The 16017-nt window shown below is 46.3% G+C and overlaps 1 protein-coding gene across 1 annotated transcript; it reads left to right on the top strand.

Annotated features, from left to right (window-relative positions):
• Positions 1 to 511: 511 nt before the first annotated feature.
• LOC122379338 (protein obstructor-E-like) lies at positions 512 to 15080 on the top strand. The gene is made up of 5 exons (XM_043361470.1): positions 512 to 828; positions 13051 to 13257; positions 13491 to 13694; positions 14172 to 14385; positions 14698 to 15080. The coding sequence occupies exons 1-5, from the start codon at positions 783 to 785 to the stop codon at positions 14738 to 14740; spliced, it is 714 nt and encodes a 237-aa protein (XP_043217405.1). The 5' UTR covers positions 512 to 782; the 3' UTR covers positions 14741 to 15080.
• Positions 15081 to 16017: the final 937 nt, after the last annotated feature.

The raw sequence follows: 16017 nt of genomic DNA, 5'->3' as shown, positions 1-16017 counted from the left end.
TTTCGCCGTACTAACGAATCAAACGGCTGTGTTGTTGCGGTGTTGAAGAGCGCGGGCTAATCGTAATTCGGAACATTTCCCTATACTGGACACTATATGCAGTGCTTTGGTCTACTTTGTTATTTTATCTCTATTGTGTTTCAGGCTATTGATGGTCGCATAGACAGCGCGGTGTTCAAACAGCGTACGATGTTCAAAAGGAGACGGTTTCAAAGGTCTTGAGATCTAGCACACCGATAGCTTTTCGTGCTTCGCCTGTCGATTGAATAATGAATTTCAATGCAACTGAGCCTATCAGTGTTTTTATTAGCCGATGACGTTTTCTCTTGGTCTAGCTCTTTTACCGAGGAAGTAAGCAAAATGAATCATCATGAGACCCCGTACTTCCCGAACTGCGCTGACTACTGAGCAGCGTTCGACTGAGTTGCGCAGTCGACATTGCGCGGACGCGCCGCGGACCATCCGCGGCCCGCGCTGAATATGTATGGACGCGGGCGGGCCTGGCTCGGACGGCGGGGGGCGGAGGCCGGCGGCGGCGGCGACCTGCCCCCTTTCTCCGCGCGCGCGCCGGCAGGACCGGCGCTGCCGGCGGCGCCGCGGAGGCCGGCTCATTTTGTAACCAGCGCGGATAAAATGCCGCCACCGCGGTGCTCATTGCGTCAGTGCTGCCGCGTTTGCTGCCAGCCGAGGGGCCGCCCGAAGATCTGCCTTCACCGCTCGTCTCGCCCCTGTCATTTGCCGCTGAGCCCGCAGACAGTGCGCACGTCCGTCCGCTGGCCAGCATGCTGTACCTCATCCTCGTGGTGTGCGTGGCCTCGGCAGCCAGAGGTAAGCAGCAGCGACTACGCTGCAGGGCGGCATTCGATACCTACATGTATGACGTGAGTTAGTTGTGCTTCATGCATCAGTTTGTGTGCCCATACCTATACGAACGTCAATCAGCATAAGGTCACTCGAGGTTACCAAAGGTCGAATTATGTTGCTCGACGGAGGTTATGGGTCTATTTAAGTTTCTGGTCTATATTCAATTAGAAAAAAAATCAAGTTTTTGAACAAGTAAAAATCAATGTCCTGCCTTATCGTTAATAGGTATAAGTTCCTAGAAGGAGACGATGGCAAATGGTCGTCGTTTTTGGGTTCAGCTTGCTAGAGTAACGCATTGGTGTGAATTACTTAGCCCTTATTCATCATCTAGAACATGCAGATGCGGCCTACCCTTACCAAATGAGTACCTACAAAATATATGCTAACGATAGCTAGGCACACCTGCCTCTTATATATCATAGTAATTTGCATGAATTGGTATATAAATGTAATGCAAGATCAGTAGCGGCGGAACGCCTTCAATTAAGGGGGGGGGGCACTGCCGACTTTTGGTCTTATTCTTTCCATGCAACGCCCATAGGGCTAATGTTAAAATGCCAAAATCAAAGGGGGGCACGGTGCCCCAGTGCCCTCCCCGTTCCGCCGCCTATGTGCAAGATTAGAACTTAAAGCGAGTTATTGTTGGCGCAATGACAAACAATCATGTGGCTCATCTTATATACTTACCCAGCTTTCAATAACCTTGATTCATAGGTATGTACTAGGCAAATATTTTATTGACCTAGTTTTTTTTAGTTATAATGACCTTATTCTTGTAGATTTGAAAAAAGTTTAACCCGAAAAAATAGATTATCGGATTACCGTAACATATTTGATTTATAATCACTAATCATTCATATTGTTTCGGTCGGCTTGAACTCATATTGGGGAAACAATTACCTATACCTGCCGTGCTACTTGGCTGCATTTTCGCCTGTAAACGCATAGTGTAGCCAGGCCATGATTTAAAATGATGTGGTCGAGACAAAATGAGGTTCGAATAAGTTCATTCAAACGTTGTTTAAACGGTGTGCTAAATGATACATTTAAACGATGTGTCCAGATATTTTAAATACCTATACGCAGTCTCTCAAAAGCAAAAATGCTATTCAGAATCAAGTTTTGGTAGAATTCCGAAACAGTCCGAATTCCGAATCAATGACAATTATTTTATAGGAGCTGAAAGCGTCTGGAAAGTTTATTTCTGGCTGCAATTTGATTTTTACAATTAATTTTTACCAAAGGAGTGCCGGAATGTACCGTAGCATTTTATAAACATTATATAGGGGAAAGTGGGTGTATTGCGCCCTCCTAACCAATTGCGCCCACCAACATTCCCACGGATTCAATGGCATGTTTAGAATTTTGTGTTCGAAAACATTATTTTCACACCTGGATTGTTCATTTTACCTATGGCCCAAACACTCCGATGAAGCCCATCAGCAAGGCTCATTACGCCATCAAAGATGTTATGGCGTTTTCTTAACTTTTTTGCAGTATTTTGAACCGTTGGCTATAAAAATTTGCGATATTTGTGTGATTTTCAGAGCACGGGTGGAGAATTAGGGGTTTTGGGGGTGCTCGAGCACCCCTGAAATTCAAAGGTCCCTATATAATAGTGCTCCAGTGGTTGCTTAAACTACGTCTGAGACACAAACTGCTTTACGTAAGTCGCGAGAAGAGTGATGCTGTTGGAAAAGCGTACTTTTATGTGCTTTTCTACGCGAAAATTCGACGCTTCCAATCACCAGGTGCTGAAAAGCGCCCCCTGGGATTAGGACAATTCTCCGCCCCTGTTTCAGAGTGATATTTAGAAAGAAAAACCCTTTTTTCATTGTATTTCACTGAAACCGTTAACTTCCTGCAACATCTTTATAATAACTTCTATGCTTTTATTAAAAAGTACCTCAATTTTAATTGCGCCCATGGCAATTGCGCCAGGGGGGCGCAAATAGAATAATGGTGTAGCCATTGTCTCACGACAGTATGAATGCATCATTAACTGATTGCAATAAAGAAGGAGTTTAATGTCAGGCAAGGGAGCAGCCCGCTGTCGTTAGTCCGCAAATTATTTCTATCGTCAAACTTATAGGGGAGAGTGGGGTGGGTTGTATCAGTTTTTACTCCGAGACCCATAACCTCGTAACTATCCGTGATAAACTCATTATTTCTATACTATCCCCTTCCTTGATTCTTCTGCTTTTTTTGTGCAAAGTAACTTTTCCGCTACCTCTACCAGTTTTTCTTCTACGGTCTCCCGAATAGAACAATGTTTTTGATACAACTTGCCCCATGGCTTGGGTGAGTTGTATCACATGGTGGGGTAATTTGTATCACTATTTCACGTTTCAGGGAGTGTGCTTCCTATTGGTTTTGAACATAACAACAACATTAAATGGGGTTAATACAATGTATAGGTATGCTCAAAGGCTTCCCTTTATTAGACCAAACTTAGGTCAATGCAATCCGAACGAAACATCAACAGACTAGACGCAAAAGTGGCCCGTTAAGAGCAAAGAAGCCAACACATTGTGCCGGAATGGAACGAGCATTGACTAGCTACCTACAAACGCGAGCCAGGGCTTAGCTTTCGCTATCAAAAGCAACATACCCATACATACATACATACATACATACATACATGTTACAACATACCCCACCCGGCTCTGATACAACATGTACCTAGCCGCCATCTTGGAAAAAACATCCTCGTGCTAAAAAAACAGCGGACAGCTGGAGAAATCCGTTTTCACTCACGCAGCCTTAGAACCTACCCTCACCACCGCTACGGAGATCTTTCAAATTCGTGCACATCTAAATGCCCAGAACACACATTTTCTTGCAACTTATTTTTTTAGAATGACATTAAAAAAACATAAAATCGGCTCTCACCTCGAGACGCGTCCACTCAGCCACAAGACAGAACAGGGAAAGATGGCGCCCGGAAAACCTCGTCGGCTGGTCGTGTCGCGAGCGCCATCCATTGGATAAGTTTGGCACAATTCGCCCTGATACAACTTGGACATGATACAACTCACCCCGCTCTCCCCTAATGCAGCTGCCATTTAGGCTACGACTTGTGGTGTAATTGACAAAATACGACATTTTCAACATGGACTCAGGCGTGAGAAGTGACAGCTATTATAAAAAAGTAAAAACTGATGCCATTAAGTTGTCAAAACGATAAAAATTATTAATTTTGAGAGAAACGAGTGAAAATTTAACTGAATAGGCGCATACGTTCACATATATCTAGTCGGTTACAGTAAACGTTTTCGTTGCACTTTTACAAGCGTACGGACACATGTTAAGTTATCTACCTGGGCAAAAAACATCGCGATTTATATCTACATTTATTATTTATCCAGCCTGAATAACATAATAAATGTTTAGGTAAGCTGCAATGACATTAGACTGCCGGGGTGTATGCATTCCGTCTCATTCACTTAGCCATGTTAATGTATAGGGCGCAATTGGGTTCTAATTGCGCCATCCCCCTGGCGCAATTTACAGCAGTTGTTGGCAAATGCGCCCTTTTGCATGTTTCTGAAAAAGCAGCTGTCAGAAGTAAACGAAACATTCTTTATTGATCGGGAGGCTCTTAAATCGTAGCCAATGAGCTCCTCTTTGAAATGGTTACCAGTGCATGCTAATATCTCCAGCGGTTTTCTTACAATTAGCGTTTTTCCTTAAAGGGACCCTCCCACCTTAACATTAGATTTGAGTTGAGATAGCCAAATTGGTGGCCATGGCCTGAAAATACCGGTTTGGGCACTCACAACATCGAAAAATGCTTTAATTCGGAGATATCGAATTTCAAACTTGCAGTTTTCGGATTCTAAGGGGCTAATGCATTGGTATGCCCCCTTAGAATTTGTGACGTCAGCGGAGATCTAACGATTTTAAATCTTTTACTAAAACGTTTGGTAGCACGCGGTGGTATATGCTGCTTTGCGCGCAACAAATGCCGCACTTTCAAATAAAGTCGCTAGGAACAGCGGAGATCCCAAAAAGTAAACAAAAGTAAAAATCTAATATCTTGAAAACCGGTGAATATTTTTTCGATGAAATTTGGTAGATATTCGTTTTTGCTCTTTCTGAACCGAGCGACATCACTTTCATGCCAATTCATTAACTTTTTTGAAGGTGGGAGGGTCCCTTTAAGGTGGCGCAATTCACCTTCCTTCCCCTAACGTCATAGCTTTGTAAACGTTTTGTGAAAAGCTTATACGGGTCACGGGATGCCATCTACTATCATTTATAATACATTCGTACCTGGAAAACGTCATGAAAGACGGCATTTTTCACTTCCGACATTTCTTCCAATTCCTGCTTGTCGTTTACCTACTCGCCTGTTACGTAAATGCATATAATTATCTATATTTTACCACCGGTCCTAGAAACGTGTGATTTTGTGACTCTCGTAACTGGTGTTGTTTATGTAGTAACTAATGGTTGCATCTGAAATAGGCCGGGACTTGACACATCGCTTTTTATTAATGGCGCCCATTAGTAAGAACATAATTAGGTACCGAAAATAGGCGTGTTCCCAACGCCTCGCGGGCCCTCACTGATGTTTTATACGCAATGGCTCGATTCCTTTTCAAAGAGACTGAAAATTACCTGGAACTTTATCATAGTGCCAATGCTTACCGAAATGGACAGATAAATTGTTCCTGGCTATTTCTTGTCAGCTATGATGAATGCGATGATACTTGGCGAGCCATAACAGATAAATAACTATTTCCTTCAAGTCAAAGCTCGTTCTCTATTCCTTTTCCAATCGGATCTTGACCAACCTTTCAGATTCGCCCGTCCCTTGCAGCCCGGTTTTTGCAGCACAATCATGCATATTAACGAGCCCGGTAGGTCTCCGAGATCAGTCGACCCTCGGACACCTTTCAGTTTCGCCAGAGGTACCGGCGCCTTACGCGAGTGGCCTTGACAGGTCCGTGCACTTTTACTTCTGACGCTCACTTTCTACGGGTGACGGGACGCGCGAGCCGCCGAGACGTCGCGTATGCCCGGGGGCGGCGGCCCGACCCTCCGCCAAGGCTGCTCAGGGTCAGTGAAACGGCGCAGCGCCGCCCACCCATCGCTGGTCACTGGCGCCTCCCCATCAGCAGCCGGCCGCCGTCATACCTTCAGACAGGCGCCGCCGCCCCACTGCACCGGCAGCCGGGTGACGCAGGCCTATCGAACACTCCCATCTATACACGGCCGGCCGCTGCCCCGGCCTTTATTTTTTGCACGGGGTGGCGCCGCTTCACCCGTTGTCATCGCGACAAGTCGCCAAGTCAGTTTAATCTGTCAACCTACTTTGAGTGAGCATCTATTTGTTTACAGCACCTACCTACCAAATTTACGATATTCCTTGAACTAGTACCTACATAACGTCTATATTATGCAGATAATTATACGCGTCTCACATGCTAATGTGTAATCCCTGAGATTCAATGTGGTTCATCGATGGCTCCTGTCCGAGCTTCATGTCTATCTTAGTTGTTAACAATTTTGCATGACCTCAAATGACCTTATTACCGCCATAACTATATGACTTATCACGCACGGTCTAAAATGCAAGACCATGAAAAATAACTATTCAAAGTGAATGGGATATGATAAGCACTAAGCATTAACTCGGCGAAACTCGCCGCTTAATTAAGTTTCTATCTTAAGTCCCCTATCTTCATTTAAAAGGATGAGGTTACGTGACCGACCTGACCCTACGTGACCCTTATGAAAACTCCGATAGGTACCTATCTATATCATACAAATTGTCAAGAGCTAGAAAGTTTATGTGCTTTGCTAACCTACTTATCAGTATCGTCATAAACTATTTAGGTAATCGTTTTGTTTTATCGTTTTTGAAAGTTTTAACGTTTTAAGTTAAAATTTTAGCGATTTTGAACGATTCGATTCTATTTTAATTTTTAAAAGTGATACCGTCAACAATTTTAACGATTTCAGTATTTCTTTTAATCGTTAATGTTCTTGCAGCACTGACAGCAACCTTCTAAGAAAATATACTTCCCAAGTCTTCACACCGGCGCGACGGCAGATACAACAATGAAAACGACATATACGACTGGCGACAAACGGTTACCTATCAAGAACAGCTGGGGCATTCCACGATAGATCGTACCAGGCCCGTCACCCTCATCTCTCAGATTTTAATGAAAATCGGTCCTAGGGGTAATCATAGGCCCTAAAGACGCCTGGCAAAATATCAGACTTCTCAGATCAAAACTTTTTAAGTTATATTGCATTACATTTTTTTAACTTCGGTTTGTAACGGTCAGTTTGATGGCCTATAACTCAAGAACGGGTTAAGCAACCAACAAAGAGTAAACAACACTAAGCTTGCGATGAATCAAAAATTAATATTACTATTTAAAAATTCCAAAGAAAAATTTTCATGGTTGAGCAAAAACCTTAATCTTTTTTCATTTGCCTCTAATGACTTTTGGGACCAAAATTTTTCATGTTTTTATTTTTTCAAAATAAACTTCATGTCATTGCAAATCGACATGCAAAAAATTAGAAAGGTGTTCTTTCTATAAGTTCCTCATTTTCCCGCAAACAAAATGGGTTTCGGAGGGGTTGATACGACCCCAGCACGCCGTTTCGCTTCTAATAGAGCTAGAGCCTCGCGGAAAAAACGAGCGTGTGTGCCGTTACAAGTCACAGCGATTGGTACCCGATTTTAAGGTCTCAGGTTAACCGGTAGCGTCTGAGGTGAGGTCAAGTGACTGAAGTTACGGGTTCGGTTTTTAGTAAATAACTTCGCAAAAAATGGCCGAAGAGCCGCGATTTTGGCATCATTGTGTTCGCCTAGCTCAGGTGCATCGAATGGTATACTTTTTGCTAGGGTGAGGTCAACTTAAGTAGTTGACCTCGGGTCAAGGTCAGGTCAGAGCTAGAGGTGGCAAAAGATGAAAATTTTGGGAACCAGACTCGAACCAGACCCGGCTGGACATTTCTGGAACCAGTCGGACCCGGTCTTGGTTGGAATCGGAACCATTTGGACCCGTTCCTCAAAAGTCAATTAATACAAACTACTTGTAGGTGTCATTAGTTGCATGATGTAAAACAGCCTATTTCCCACTGGGACTACCCATGAGCTACGGTGTGCAAAGAAACATTCACTTCATATTTTGCAATAATGTGTAGTGTGCAAGATGTATAGTTTATGGTAGGACCCGGTGGGACCCGTCATAAAATTTCCAGGAACCGGTCTGGACCCATATGGGTCCAGACTGGTTCTTTGGACCGGGTCCTCGGGTCCACATTTTGCCACCTCTAGTCAGAGCCCCTCAGGTCACGAAGCTGGGCAAAGGGTATCATATGGCATATCATTCGATTCGGAAGGTCTTCCCGAGTCCATTGGTGGCTTTTCCGACTCTCTAGCTCCATTTGATCGGGAGTTATTGACGAAAAACTCGTACGACCCTAGTGACGTCATAAATGACGTCACGCAAGGTTAACAATGCAAAAGTGAAGCATTGGACTTTGCAAGGAGTGCATAAAATCACAATCCATGTACGTGAGATAGTTTTAGATCATTTTCGGCGACAAAATAACAGTTTTTGTATTTTCCCATTGATTTATAACAGTGATGTCACCAGTGGCGGCGGAAGGTATTTTGGGATGGGGGGGCACACCTGATCCTTCCCGGAACCTAGGGTACCCCCAAATCTAGTTTTCTCACCGGTTTTAGGCCACTTATTTTTCACCTCTTGGCCTTTACAACAAAAATAAAAAATAAAACATTTGCAAATAAGTGAGATAATTAGTCTCATCTGAGTCAAGAAACTACCTTTTTGGTAACCTGGAATAAACGTTTAAAGTATCACTGATGTTAGTTGTCGGACTTTCGTCCCCGTCTTGAGTTGAGATGTTAGTTTCACAACGTTTCGGCCAGTTACTTCTCCGGCCGTCGTCAGGTGTTCTTTGGCCCTTAGAAGGACCTGGATGTTGGTGGCGTTGCGCCGTACGCGTCATACCGTTCGAAAGCTCCTGTAGTCAGCGGGAATCGAACTCGGGTTTCCCCGGTGATAGTCCACGGTTCTAACCACTCCACTATCGAGGCAGACATCGTTATGGAGCTGGAAACTTGGTGTCATTTATCCCCCAGATGTTTTTGTGATTTCCTTAGTAGTGGGAGCCATATTGGGCTGATGTCAACGCTTGGCTTGCTGATGGGGTTGCTAGCCAGCGCCATGTGTGCGGCTTCCTTGATTTTTCTGATTTTCCAGTGTGGCTCCTTGTCGATGATGGTGGTATCATCCCAAGCAGGTCTGTGATCTCCTTCAGACCATGCATGCTCCGCCACACCGGATTTCAGTGTTTCGCCTCGGATGGTGGCCTTCCTGTGTTCTTCGAGCCTGACCGCCAGTGGGCGGCCAGTCTCGCCCTTGTATGACCTGCCGCAGCTGCACGGGATGTCGTATATGCAGTTCTTTGTTTGCTCCTTGGTGGTTGGCGGTCTGACCTTTGTGAGTGACCTGCGGAGGGTGGTGGTACTTCTGAACACCGTCCTGATGTTGTATGCTCCGCAGATTCGCCTTAGCTTCTCTGACAGTCCTCTGTTGTATGGGAGGGATACTGTCGCGATTGGCTTATCCCTTGGTTGTTGTTGGGATGCTTCCTTGGGTTTGTGTTTCATGAAGCTCGTTGGGTATCCGTTTCTCCTGAAGGTGCTGGTAAGGCGTGACATTTCCATCTTTCTGGCTGCTTCGTCTCCACAGATGTTGGTGGCTCGGGTCTGCAGGCATCTTACGATACCTTTCTTGACTGTGTCTGGGTGGTGTGACTTGAAGTTGAGGTAGCGGTCGGTCGCTGTTGGTTTGCGGTAGACCGATGTTCTGAATGCTTCCTCAGATTTCTCCACTTGGACGTCAAGGAATGGTAGTTTGTTGTCGACTTCTGTTTCCATTGTGAATTGGATGGAGGGTCGGAGGCTGTTGAGGTGGTCTAGGAACGGTGTTATGTCCTCGCGATGGTCCCACAGGACGAATGTGTCGTCGACATATCGCAGCCACAGGGATGGTTTCAGTGGTGCTGTTTGTAAGGCCAGTTCCTCGAAGTGTTCCATGTAGATGTTGGCGATCACCGGTGACAGGGGTGAACCCATGGCCATTCCTTCAGTTTGTTGGTAGTAGTCATCGCCCAGTTGGAAGGCGGTGGTGGTGACACAGAATGTCAGGAGTTCCATGATGTCATCAGTCGGGATTGTCGTTCTTTCGGGCAGTGTATCGTCGCTCTCCAGTCTTGTCCTCACTATGCTCAGAGCTTCGGTAGTGGGCACATTGGTGAACAGACTCACCACATCGAAGCTTACCATTTGCATGTTCGGCGAAGGTCGCATGGCCTGAACCAGTGAGACGAAGTGGGCTGAGTTCTTGACATATGTAGGTGTTTTGCCACTCAGTGGGTTGATGATCTTGACGAGGAACTGGCTCAGAGGATGGCAGGCTGAGCCACGGCAGCTTACTATTGGTCTTAGCGGTACATTGGTCTTGTGTACCTTTGGCAGCCCGTACATGTGTGGAAGTTTGCCGACCGCTACCTCAACTTCAAGTCACACCACCCAGACACAGTCAAGAAAGGTATCGTAAGATGCCTGCAGACCCGAGCCACCAACATCTGTGGAGACGAAGCAGCCAGAAAGATGGAAATGTCACGCCTTACCAGCACCTTCAGGAGAAACGGATACCCAACGAGCTTCATGAAACACAAACCCAAGGAAGCATCCCAACAACAACCAAGGGATAAGCCAATCGCGACAGTATCCCTCCCATACAACAGAGGACTGTCAGAGAAGCTAAGGCGAATCTGCGGAGCATACAACATCAGGACGGTGTTCAGAAGTACCACCACCCTCCGCAGGTCACTCACAAAGGTCAGACCGCCAACCACCAAGGAGCAAACAAAGAACTGCATATACGACATCCCGTGCAGCTGCGGCAGGTCATACAAGGGCGAGACTGGCCGCCCACTGGCGGTCAGGCTCGAAGAACACAGGAAGGCCACCATCCGAGGCGAAACACTGAAATCCGGTGTGGCGGAGCATGCATGGTCTGAAGGAGATCACAGACCTGCTTGGGATGATACCACCATCATCGACAAGGAGCCACACTGGAAAATCAGAAAAATCAAGGAAGCCGCACACATGGCGCTGGCTAGCAACCCCATCAGCAAGCCAAGCGTTGACATCAGCCCAATATGGCTCCCACTACTAAGGAAATCACAAAAACATCTGGGGGATAAATGACACCAAGTTTCCAGCTCCATAACGATGTCTGCCTCGATAGTGGAGTGGTTAGAACCGTGGACTATCACCGGGGAAACCCGAGTTCGATTCCCGCTGACTACAGGAGCTTTCGAACGGTATGACGCGTACGGCGCAACGCCACCAACATCCAGGTCCTTCTAAGGGCCAAAGAACACCTGACGACGGCCGGAGAAGTAACTGGCCGAAACGTTGTGAAACTAACATCTCAACTCAAGACGGGGACGAAAGTCCGACAACTAACATCAGTGATACTAACACCTCGTCTCAAGCATTCAGAAGAACTATAAACGTTTAAAGCTTCCACACATGAGCTGTCAAGTCAGGTACGTACAGAGGGGGATTTTTTTACTTAAATAGGTATTGTCTTCCATTCAGCTTTTCTTTGAGGCCCTCGGCCGCTAATATGGGGAGTACAAGCTGCCCCGACGGTTCCTGGCCCTTTGAAACTTTGCGGGGGCAGAGACCCCCACGGCCCCAGAGTTGTGGGGGCAGGCTGCCCCCATGCTGCCCCCCGGCTCACGCGCCTATGCCGGCTGGCGTCTGGCAGAGTCGCGGGGAAAGGCCTGTGGCACGCTCAGACGCACTTTCGTGACGTCCGTGCCGCCTGCCGGGCCACTCGCGTTCCGTCCTACTCTTCCAGACTTCGGTTACCGGTAGCTCGTAGATAGCTCTGCTTGATTTCTGAGCATTATGTGTGGAGGGCGTTTGGTGGAAATAGTCCGTCACGGACTAGCTCGCCGGATAGCCCGTCGTGAAAACGGCTATTATCAATCCAAGTTACTCGCTATATCAACTTAATAAAAAGGTACTCAGCCAAACTGGCATATGTTCCTGACGTAGGTACTAGGTAGTATGGAAGTATTGTGGTACTTCGTCGATAACAATTTTGGGGGGGCAAAAAGATATGTTTGCCCCCCCACCCTGGAAGATGGGGGGGCGCCGTGCCCCCGCTGCCCCCCCGCTTCCGCCGCCACTGGATGTCACGTGACCGACCTGACCTCATGTAATCTTAAAAAATTCCCAGATATATACAAGTTGTGAGACCTCTGGAGGACACCATGTATGCGTCCTGTAACTTTCATCTCGGACAGCTATGGTCATTGGCGTCCAAAACAATGTCAGAACCAAACAGCCTTTTTCACCCTCGCGCTTATAGGAAAGAGGGTCGGATGAACCCTCTTTTCACTTTTTTCAGATGACTCAGACTTCAATTGAAATTTCAGTAAACCGTGATGTCACTAGGCAGCTTTACCACGCCATTTGTAAGCTCCCCTCCCGAAATCACTATTCGAAACAGTTATCGTGACGTAAAACAAATACATTTATAGAAAGAACACCTTCCTAATTTTTTGCACACTTCTTAACAATGAGGCAAATATTTTTTTTAAAGAAATAAAAATTCCAAAAAATTTGGTCCCAAAGTCCAAAAAATACAAATGAAACAAAACTCGATATGTCACATATTAAGAATAACGTATTTTTCGAAATTTCAAAAATGCATATTAATCTCTGTTTCATTGCAAGTTCAATGTTACATAACATTTGGCATTTGAATAATCCGTCTTAAAGTTACAGCCCGCCAAACTTAGCGCTGCAAAGCAAGATCCAAAAAATGTTATACACCATAACTCAAAAAATACTTATCTGATAAGCCTCAAATTGTTACAGGTGGATTCAGAGCCCCTGATTACCCCTGAGACCAATTCTCGTCAAATTCCGAGAGATGAGGGTGTCAAATTGGAAAAAAAGTGGTACGATCTATCGTGGAATGCCCCAGCTAGCCACTTTTTGCTAATTAAGTACAGGCAGGCGGCGATGGATCCGAAATCCCTACAAATCACCACTCTCTCGGCCACCCAGCGTTAAACGGACGGTGTTTCTGCCCACAGCACAAGACGAGCTGCTGTTTGCGTGTCCCGAGTCGTACGGCGACTACGAGGATGCCGAGTACTGCGACTACTTCTGGCGCTGCAACCGCGGCGAGGCCGAGCCCATGGAGTGCCAGGACGGACACGCGTTCGACCCGCGCCTCAGCGGCAACATCTACCCCTGCGACTACGCCTTCAAAGTGAACTGCACCGGACGCGAGCAGCTCCGTAAGTGAAAACTGCATCTTGCTCTATGGGGAAGCGCATGCCGTGTTTCTTTTTCATTTATATATGTACTTTGTTCACAAGTGAGATGTGCAGGCAGACCCGATGTTCATCGAGCAGCCTTGTTTGGGAACATTGAGCGTATGTTACCATCTCTGCTATGCCAACCTTTGGGAATATTAATCGACTGTTGCCGTCTCTGATGTGCTAACATCGTTCCGTCTGTGTGCACGCAGAGCCGGCCATTCCCGGAATCGACCCGGAGTGCCCGAACCAGCACGGCATCTTCCCCGACCCTGAGCTGTGCAACGTCTACTACGTGTGCAAGGACGGCGTGGCCACGCGCACCACCTGCGCGTCCGGCCTGCACTTCCACATCGAGAGCCGCCAGTGCCTGTGGCCCGAGGCGGCCGGCCGCGGCGACTGCGAGTCCAGGGAGAGTGAGTCACGGGGAGATATTCAGTGGGTCGAATCACCGCTTTTTTATTATCCGATGAGGCACTTTATCATTGAGTGTAGCTCTTTCGAACCACCAGCAGGAAACTATAAGAAGGAAGACGTTAAAAGGCCCCCACGGTATTTGAGGAAGGCGCCGATTGCCGTTACAGGTCGGAAGAATTTGCCAGAGTCCTGAGGAATTAGGTATCACGCAGGTACTAAAATCATCGATGGGTTGGACAAATGCATGCATGAAAATGCGCGTATTTTGCATCATTCTCTTTCATTACAAATTCGGTATATATGGCGATATATTCTGAATGTAATGCGATTGGCTATACATTCGTTTTGCTTTCTTTCGATTCCTTTTTTCTCATGGTGTCCGTGACAAATTCAAAAAATAAATAATAATAAGACGGCAACCCGAGACCCGAGACCCGACCCCATACCAGAGCTGACGGCCGCCTCCCCCGCTGCAGAGATCGGCGACTTCTCGTGCCCGCTGGACGCCACCAAGGCGGTGGACGCCAACGGCAACTGGGACAACAACCCGACCTACCTGCACCCGGAGGACTGCCGACTGTTCTACGTGTGTCTGAACGGCATTACGCCGCAGCTGGGCGGCTGCCCCGTCGGCACCGTCTTCAACGACATCACGCGCAAGTGCGACGACCCCATCAACGTGCCCGGATGGTGAGTCAGCCGGAAAGTGGTCCCCGAGAGCGGGGGGGGGGGGGACTGGTGTCATATTATACTGAAGTGCACACATTATCGCGTAGGCAATTAATTGTCAGTTCTCTAGGGATAATGTGACAATGAACATTCTCATTCTCATGAACATTGAACATTCTCAATAGCCACTCTGCGTCGTACAGTCATGAAAACACCTATTGCAATGCAAGATTAGACTATCGACAATGCTTAAGAATCGTTGAATTACACCCTTATTGCCTCGTTACACCCTCAATTGAATTTCACTGACGCCTTTTGTGTTTTCTGTTTCAGTGAGAACTATTACGAGCCTCTTCCCGAGGAGGAGCTGGCATGAGGCTGTGTCAGCCCCCACACAAACTCACTCGCGCGTGCCACGCCCGCTCCGTTGTGGCAAAATGTTAGGACCGAACGGTCTATGACCGTTCCGCCTGTGAACTTTCAATGAATCATCAGGTAAAATAGTAAACACCAGTGTACAAGTTTGACGCGAACCCTGCATGCTTCTTGTATTACCTAATGTTGCATGTATTCGTGATGCATCGCTTTGTGCGTTAGAATTGTGTACTGCCTGAATCAAAAAATTGTTTGTGTTATACGAATTCGTCCACTTGCGATGCAGTTGTGATGTCGCGTGTTGCGTGATGATTGTTTGAATAAAAAGTATGGGAATGAAACATCGCATTTTACGTGGTAGGTACAGCCCACCGCTAAAGTAATGTACTGGGTTTTACCAATCTCAACGGTTGGCTTTGACTGGCGATTGTTTAAAGGGACCATCCCACCTTAACATTAGTTTTGAGTTGAGATAGCCAAGTTTGCGGCCAGGCTCAGAAACCACCATTTATCCTGGTCGCAACCCCCGCAGCTTTATGGTGTTCAAGAAATTTCTTCCCTTTACTTGCAGGGTGGGACCAGCTTAGTCCCTATCTCTTAACCATTAGCGGTTTTTTGATGACGTCAGCAGTCATTTCAACGCCCGCCATTCCTTGGACCCGAGTTTTGCTGACCTTGAGCTCCCTTGTTTATCAACGTGAAATCCGTCGTCGGCGCTGAGAAAGCCTATTGCTTTTCATTTTAATTTGAATATTAGAAGATACCCACCACTGGAACTTGGACTGATATTATACCAAGGCCGAAGATGATCAAGCTGCCTGCTATATCTGGAGCTTGGTGTTCAACTTCAACATTGAATAAAAAACAAAATATCAAAGCAAACTGGATATGGTACTGCAAGTTAAAGTCCAAAGAAATTTGAAGAGCTGACAATTGACATTAATTCTTTTCCTGCAAGGTTTCCATATGGAGATCACAGTCACACCATGAAGAAATATTTTTGATGTTAACAGTTGAAAGGGGATTTATCTTCCAGTTTTGACGAAAGACGCTGCTGACTGTCTTTGGAAAAGGATATCGGCATGAGGTGCAATTATGCTTGTGAAGTGGTTATAACTGGTCTTTTCACAGTATTAAATTAAATGTGCCATTGCAGCCAAGTGTGTTATCATGTAAGGTAAAATCAAAACTACAATGTTGGTTTTACGAGCATTGAGAAGGCTGGTAGGTAACACCTGCCTGTGCTCGTTAATCATGCTGCCAGAGTATTCTAAATTA

Source organism: Amphibalanus amphitrite, unplaced genomic scaffold (assembly GCF_019059575.1).
Source record: "Amphibalanus amphitrite isolate SeventyFive unplaced genomic scaffold, NRLGWU_Aamphi_draft 000076F_arrow, whole genome shotgun sequence".
NCBI classification, from domain to species: domain Eukaryota; kingdom Metazoa; phylum Arthropoda; class Thecostraca; order Balanomorpha; family Balanidae; genus Amphibalanus; species Amphibalanus amphitrite.
Note: the sequence above shows the minus strand (reverse complement) of the source record. Positions and strands in the feature narration are given on the sequence as shown.